This window comes from Nanorana parkeri, unplaced genomic scaffold (genome assembly GCF_000935625.1).
Source record: "Nanorana parkeri isolate BGI_ZX_2015 unplaced genomic scaffold, ASM93562v1 scaffold347, whole genome shotgun sequence".
Lineage (NCBI taxonomy): Eukaryota > Metazoa > Chordata > Amphibia > Anura > Dicroglossidae > Nanorana > Nanorana parkeri.
Genome location: NW_017306615.1, coordinates 187422 through 195884, shown reverse-complemented (window position 1 = coordinate 195884; position 8463 = coordinate 187422). Strand labels below are relative to the sequence as shown.

Genomic DNA, 8463 nt, shown 5'->3' with positions numbered 1-8463 from the left:
GATAGATAGATAGATAGATAGATAGATAGATAGATAGATAGATAGATAGATAGATAGATAGACAGACAGACAGACAGACAACAGACAACTGTCTATCTATCTGGCTCAATAAAACAAAATAGTTTATGGTTTAGATACAATTTGAATCCCTCCCTCCTGTGTTACACTGAACAGCCAGCTCCTGGGACTCTCATAGACTTTTCCATCCAAGTCTTTATAATGGGCTGAAGATAATAACCACAATCCAGACAACAGATGTCCAAACACAGTCCTTGACGGGCGCTCCTGTACTGCTGCCAATTAATTTATGATAGAATAGAACGGCTGGAAGCTTGGCAACCTTCCCTTCATCGGTGCCAGGTATGCAGGACCCCGCCAAGTCCTAAACCTTTGGAGCAGTTAACATCAACGGATGGTCGCAGGATAGTGGAGCTCCGGCACAGCTGAAATCCTAGGGCTGAATCCTTAGCACAGAGGACTCCCATGATACTACCCATGTGTGCCCCTGACCCCAGCGACCGTCGGAGAGAACGAAAATCTAAGAAAGGCCCTCGGAAACTTACTGAATTTTTCCGCTCGACGGGCTCGCCGCGGACTCAAGATGGCGCCGGCTCGTCCAGCACCCTGTCCTCTCTGCAACTCTCCGACAGCCGTAACGAGCGGGAGCCGAAAGGAGGTGGGAGCCAGGTGACCGCCAACCCGGCAAAATCCACGCCCAGACTGGACTCTGGGGGAGCGCAGATACGGCCTGGGGAGGGGGACGAGCGGTCTGGCCCTACTGTGCATGTGTGTGAGGAGATGAATAGCACCATTGAGGATTGTCCCACTGCTGATCGCCCCCTGCTGGACACTACCCTAGGGGACGTGCTTGTGTCTCTTGCGTGCTCCCTGCATAGAGATGTGCTTTTTGCTGCTGAGAAGGGATGTTGACGCCCTGGGAGACGGAGTTGTCCACGTCGAGGACAAGATGGGGGATTATGCGGAGGCCCATAACGATCTTCTCGTCTACCAACTGGCACAGTCAGGTTCTCCGTTGGGGATTAATGGCGGTTAAGATTGTACAGCGCTCCTGCACTTGTATCACGCTGCCGTTCAGAGGCGACACCCGGAGCTTTAGGAGAAGCTGCAGGCTCTCTACATCCGCGTCTTTTCACCGTACTGCTCTACAAAGATGGTGCCGGTGTAGTCGGCTGCCGTCACGACTGCTCTGCAGTCGTGTAAGCATTTCACTGCATATCATACTTGTACGATTGTGTATGTGACAAATAATATCTATCTATCTATCTATCTATCTATCTATCTATCTATCTATCTATCTATCTATCTATCTATCTAACCTGCACTATTTACCATATCAAAGGGAAGAAAACAGCCCAGGAGGAGATGTTTCAGTCTGAGCCAAAGTATCTGGCGGGGTGAAGGATTCAGCGTATCAGGTACATCACTTAGTTACCTTGTTAGATTGACAATGAGACACATCTTTTAAGTTCAATCTTTTAAAAAATATATATATACAAAGTTCAGGCTTCAGTGATCCAAAGGAAGAAAAAAAATATGATTGAAATGTAAACCCTAATACTAAACATTTATACTTCTTATTTGCTCCCTTTCTGCCAGTAATATGTAACATGCAGAGTGCAGGAGTCAGCATCAGCAGTGTGTAACGCACAGACTGCAGGGGGTGCAGGGGTCAGGAGTATGTAGCATGCAGAATGCAGGGGTCAGGGGTATGTAGCACATCGAGTGCAGGGGTCAGGAGTATGTAAAATGCAGAGTGCAGGGGTCAGGAGTATGAAGCATGCAGAGTGCAAGAGTCAGGAGCATGTAGTAAATAGAGTGCAGGGGTCAGGAGTATGTAGTATATAGAGTGCAGGGGTCGGGCATGTGTAGCACACAGAGTCCGGGGGTCAGGAGTAGGTTGCACACAGAGTATGCAGGGGTCAGAAGTATGTAGCAAAAGAGTTTTGGGGTCAGGAGTATTTTACACACAGAGTTCAGGGGTTAGGAGTATGTAGTACACAGAGTTCAGGGGTCAGGAGTATGACACACACAGAGTGCAGGGGTCAAGAATATGTAGTACATAGGGTGCAGGAGTATGTAGAACACAGAGTGCACTGGTCAGGAGTATGTAGCACATGGAGTGCAGAGGTCAGGAGAATATAGCACATGGATTGCAGGGGTCAGGAGAAGGTAGCACACAGAGTGCAGGCATCAGGAGTATGTAGCACATAGGGTACAGGGGCCGAGAGTATATAATCCACAGGAGTGTATAATACATAGGGTGCAGGGATTAGGAGTGTGTAATGCATAGAATGAAATGGTTAGGAGTGTGAAATGCACAGGGAACAGGGGTTAGGAGTGTACAATGCACAGAGTGCATAGTTTAGGAGTGTGTAACGCACAGGAGTGCAGCGGTTAGGAGGATGCAATGCACAGAGTGCAGGGGTTGGGAGCGTGCAATGCACAGTGTGTAGGGTTTAGGAGAGTACAATGCAAAGAGTGCAGGTGTTAGGAGCATGCAATGCACACAGATTGCACAGAGTGCAGGGGTTAGGAGTGTGTAATGTACAGAGTGCAGAGGTCAGGAGTATATAATGTACAGGGTGCAGAGGTCAGGAGTATATAATGCACAGAGTGCAGAGGTCAGGAGTATATAATGCACAGAATGTAGGGGGTCAGGAGTATAATATACAGAGTGTAGGGGTCAGGAGTATATAATGTACAGAGTGCAGAGGTCAGGAGTATATAATGCACAGAGTGTAGGGGGTCAGGAGTATATAATGTACAGAGTGTAGGGGTCAGGAGTATATAATGTACAGAGTGCAGAGGTCAGGAGTATATAATGCACAGAGTGTAGGGGTCAGGAGTGTGCAGTGCACAGAGTGAAGGGCTTGTGAATGTGTTACGTACATAGATCAGCAAGGTTTTTTCCCCCAGACATACACTTTAACAGAGAAAGAACAATCATTCAGTCAGCATCCCACCCCCTATATGTTGTTTTTATAATAAATCATCCCAACGTTTCCTGACACAACCTACAATATCTGCTCGAACGGGGAAATCTATTCCACCTTTTCACCCTATTCTAGTAGTAAGGAACTCTTTTCACAGCAGGAGACTAAAAGAAACCTGTCATTTTCCTTGTAGCGGAGCTCCTCCGTGCCCCTTATTAGTTCCATTGCCCTTTTCTGCGCTCATAGCTGTTCCTGGAGTTTTTTTTATGTGAACCGATGCTGAAGACTGAGCTGTATATTCAAGGCAGGGATCGGTATGCAGAGCAGAATTACGAGTCTCTCATTTGTGTTCTATATGTGTTGTTAGAACAAATAATTGATACATTTACAAGGCAGAGTACAGCGTTGTAGAGCAAATTGAAGTCATTGTGCTATTGTTGCCAATTGTTATTGTTGCTGTCTGTAATCAGCAGTGGAAAATCACTTTCACCAGAAACCTGTGGAAAAGTGAGTATATGTTACTGCTTTGCGGTGCCACAGTGTCCTGGTGTGAATGGGCCCCAAAATGCTATCGAAAAATACTATTACTTTTCAGTTTCAGGCTGTATACTGCTGACTAAATTGGCTCACTGTTCATCCCAGAAGCCTGCACAGCTTGAAGATAAATAACAGGCATCCCCCTGCCATTGCTCTTGCTTTTTTTTAATGAGGTGCTTTCTAGGACTAGCGCCTGGGTAAAGACGTTCTGGGGGTGCTCCCTGCTCAGGCGGTCCTACTCAAAGCAAGCTGTGCCACTTAGCACTACATATGAGAAGGGACATGGCCAAGCTTACATTGATTGCTTCAGAAGCATGGGTACAAATCTGGTAGAAACTAGGAAAATCCATGCATTGTATACAGTTCAACTGAAATGAATGATATGTCTGCTGAATAAAGGGGAGCTGCATGAAGTCTGTTCTGATCTGTACTTGGAGGTCACATTCCAAATGACCTCTGAATGTAATCTTACGTTGTGGGATTAATTAGCATTGCAGACGTTGTAGAAATGTGTTATTTTATGTAATTAGGGATCTTCTGAATGTCAGTGATCAAGGGACATATTTTAGTTTTAAATGTCAGTCCACCCAAACATGACATTTCAGATGTCAGATGCTGGAGAGTGAAAACACATTTTCTTCCATCCCTCTGCGGCTCTCTTAGTGAGATCTCTGAGCTGAGTTTCTCGGTCTGTACACCTGCTGTGCCCATTATGAGGGGTCCCACCATCCCTGTGCTGAGTTCCCGGGTCTGTACACCCGCTGTGCCCATTATGAGGGGCCCCCACCATCCCTGTGCTGAGTTCCCGGGTATGTACACCTGCTGTGCCCATTATGAGGGGTCCCACCATCCCTGTGCTGAGTTCCCGGGTCTGTACACCCGCTGTGCCCATTATGAGGGGCTCCCACCATCTCTGAGCTGAGTTCCCGGGGCTGTACACCCGCTGTGCCCATTATGAAGGGCTCCCATCATCCCTGAGCTGAGTTCCCGGGTCTGTACACCTGCTGTGCCCATTATGAGGGGCTCCCATCATCCCTGTGCTGAGTTCCCGGGTCTGTACACCTGCTGTGCCCATTATGAGGGGCTCCCACCATCCCTGTGCTGAGTTCCCGGGTCTGTACACCCGCTGTGCCCATTATGAGGGGGTCCCATCATCCCTGTGCTGAGTTCCCGGGTCTGTACACCCGCTGTGCCCATTATGAGGGGCTCCCATCATCCCTGTGCTGAGTTCCTCGGTCTGTACACCTGCTGTGTCCATTATGAGGGGCTCCGATCATCCCTGAGCAGAGTTCCCGGGTCTGTACACCCGCTGTGCCCATTATGAGGGGCTCCCATCATCCCTGTGCTGAGTTCCCGGGTCTGTACACCCGCTATGCCCCTTATGAGGGTGCTCCCATCATCCCTGAGCTGAGTTCCTGGGTCTGTACACCCGCTGTGCCCATTATGAGGGGCTCCCATCATCCCTGTGCTGAGTTCCCGGGTCTGTACACCCGCTGTGCCCATTATGAGGGGCTCCCATCATCCCTGTGCTGAGTTCCTCGGTCTGTACACCTGCTGTGTCCATTATGAGGGGCTCCGATCATCCCTGAGCAGAGTTCCCGGGTCTGTACACCCGCTGTGCCCATTATGAGGGGCTCCCATCATCCCTGTGCTGAGTTCCCGGGTCTGTACACCCGCTATGCCCATTATGAGGGGCTCCCATCATCCCTGTGCTTAGTTCCTGGGTCTGTATACCCGCTGTGCCCATTATGAGGGGCTCCGATCATCCCTGAGCTGAGTTCCTGGGTCTGAACACCCGCTGTGCCCATTATGAGGGGCTCCCATCATCCCTGTGCTGAGTTCCCGGGTCTGTACACCCGCTATGCCCATTATGAGGGGCTCCCATCATCCCTGTGCTTAGTTCCTGGGTCTGTACACCTGCTCTGCCCATTATGGGGGTTTGCACCATCCCTGCGCTGAGTTCCTGGATCCGCACACAGCAGCAGTCCTCAGTTGCCCTGAATCTTTGATACATTGCAGAAGGTAACAGCTGCAGACACCTGAACATTTGTGAGAAACACATCCCCAGCTCTCCTTTCGATGTGAATCTGGCTAAAAGAGTTGTCACTCAAGTAAAATATGTCAGTTGATGTTAGCTGGCTGTCTAGTCCCAGCAGCTCCTGTCTGCCTCTTCCCGGGTGTAACATCTCACTCTCACCACTAATAACAGGGATGCCGGGGATGCCACATTTCACATCCCCTGCTGCCTTCATTGGGCTTCTGTCAGTCATCCAGACACACTGAGTGGCACGGACACTGTCAGCGAGCCAACCTTGGCTAACTACGAGAGTGAAGTGATCATATCTGACTTCACTTTGTGCTTCCTCCAAGTCCTCCAAGTCGGCCAATAACAGCCAGGCAGGAGGCATTTTCAGACAGAAGTCAGCAATGGAAGTGTCTGTGTTTCTCTTATGACAAATCGCCATCAAATCAGTTACCTCCCCGAACAACTTCACAAGAAATTCTATATTTGATATGTTTCACTTTTTTACCTGTCCATTCAGATTACCTTCATTTTTCACAATTTTAGGATGGAGCTTTTAAAATGTGAAATATAATGCAGTCAGTGTGCCGCAGAATCACCCCCGGAACCGCCAGTCACAGTGTCTGTAACCCCCGACAATGAGCTTCTTTTATTTGCTTCCATTTGGTACGTTAGATATCCCATTGGAAGTGTTTTCTTACATCTATTCCACAAGTGCAAAAAACACCTGTTGATCCTGCCAGAAATCCAGAACTGTCCCATGCACTCTGCAGTGTTATCTCCATTAATCTTATCAGGAAGCAGGAGGGGTGCTCTGTTGTCCGGATACATTTTCTGTTCTATGGTGACAACGTTGCTGCTCCTTCATAGATACAGTGCAGTGAGTGTTGTCACCCTAGGACAGGAAGTGTATTAATAGCAGGATCACCAGGTGATAAAAAAGGGATACAAGAAAAAGAAAACTAAAGCAGCCAGCACAGTATGTTACATTAGTTTTGTCAGGTTTGGATACACTCTAAGGAAAGCACCATTGGCAGTATGTCATCCTGTAAAGTTTGGAGAACATTATACATTTTTAGGAAAATAAAACATATCTTAAAAAACATATAAAAATGTATTTTAAGAGGTCAAAAAGCTGATGCGTTTCAGGTGCTCAAAGCTCCCCCTTCCTCGAGGCTTGAATGCTGCCAGGGAGTTTTAAAATAATACTGGACAGGAAATGAAAATGGAAAGATAATAATTTGGGTGGCCAGATTGGCAGCTCCAGGGATTCTCTGGGACACCCCACCTCTAAAAGTCGGATCCTGATTTAGGTTGTCACCCACCCCGGGGTCCAGCGCTCCACCATCACTTGTCCTGCCAATGCTGTGAACTTTGTAACCATTGTGTCAGTGATGGAGCTTCGCCCATGAAGGTGACACTTTGTACTCTTCCTATAGTAACAATGTATCAGAGCTGAGAAGGTGTATGAGCTTGTATGCCGGACACTCCCATAGACTTTACTCTCCCCCTTATCCCATACACTGCTGACCGCTGGGCTGATGTTCTGTACTTACCCATGCACTAAGATTGCCAGTCCCTCTCCTGGTTAAGCACACATGCCACAAGGGTCAGTTGGTTGGACATCCCAGGTAGCTGTGATGACAAGTCTCCTCGGTGGTACCCGGTGCCCAGGCATCCCTGCATCCAGAGCACATCCCGGCTCAGCTGTATGTATCACAGCTCCGCTGCCTCCACCAGCCTGAGTTACCTTGTAAAGGAGGGTTCTGTCCCTCCTCCATATGCTCAGCCCCTGGCAAATCAAATGGAGAGAGGGAGAGGGGGGGCACAGGATTGCAGGAGGGAACCAGTGAGAGATATACAATACAAGTACATCAATATAACACAGGGAGACAGATGCTGTCATTTACCCCATCACATCCCTGTTTGTTAACCCCTCTATGGCATTGGTGCTTATTGAGCCATTGGAAGGAATTTCTACTATTATATCAGATCAGATCTAAAGGGGACCCATCACAGGTCTGTTACCTGCCATGGCTGAGACTCTTCTAATGCTTCCAATGCCAGAGGCTGGCTGACTCCCAGTCCTATGTCCAGCACCATCGCTGCATGCAAGATTATAGAGATGAAATGCACCCCAGAACTTACACCGGAGGATGCTGAAGTCTGGTGCAGGAAAAGGGGGTTGCAGGACACCTACATATTCCAAAAGCAGCTTCTTTATTGAACCATGAAATCAATTACACAGATAAAGAGACTTCTAACATGTTTCAGGCACTCACTTGTAGAATGAGGTGGCTGCAGGGCCGTCCCTATAATGAAGCAGCCTGAGGAGGTTGCCTAAGGTGGCATCTCATTGGGTCACGTGGGCACAGCTGCTGCCGCAATTCCAGCCAGAGCGTCCTGGGTTACTATGAGCTATTAGCAACCTGGGACGCTCTGGCTGCCATCCTGGCAAACGGTGACGTCAGTGAGCTGGGCGGGATGCCAGAAAGAGCCGGACCCAGAGGTAGCACCAGCACCCCCACTGCCACCCCCCACAAGCACTACCTTAAATGTATAGTACTTAGCCCATAATGTCTGTCTGTACCCTGGAAATGGTGCCAGGTCACGTGTTCACATGATCCCTGAGCCTGTATCTTGGTCTTAAAAGTAGCTGCTGACCCTGGATGATGCCTGATCAAAGATGGTGCCGCCCCCCTGGAGAGAAAAGTAGGTGAAGGCATTGCCGGGAGAGATACTGTGATCTCCCTGAGAGGTTATGTTTTCAGGTTGCCAGTGACAAGACCTCAACATTCTCTGTGGATTGGAGAACTAGTGGGCGGAGTTGGGAACACACCACTGAACTGACTGTGAAATAAGCTTTATTCTCTAAATAAGTGGCATTAAGGGGGATCTCTGATATCAGGGAAGCTTTGGGTCACTTTAACTATAATAAAAAGGGGCAGT

At 48.5% G+C, this 8463-nt stretch overlaps 1 protein-coding gene across 1 annotated transcript in view; it reads right to left on the bottom strand.

Annotated features, from left to right (window-relative positions):
• The window catches only part of LOC108788739 (galanin receptor type 2-like), a 12931-nt gene extending 5687 nt beyond the window's left edge, over positions 1–7244 (bottom strand). Inside the window, exon 1 of the mRNA XM_018558586.1 lies at positions 7071–7244. Coding sequence (XP_018414088.1) covers positions 7071–7074 — 4 coding nt within the window. The 5' untranslated portion in view covers positions 7075–7244. The remainder of the gene's footprint in view (positions 1–7070) is intronic.
• Positions 7245–8463: the final 1219 nt, after the last annotated feature.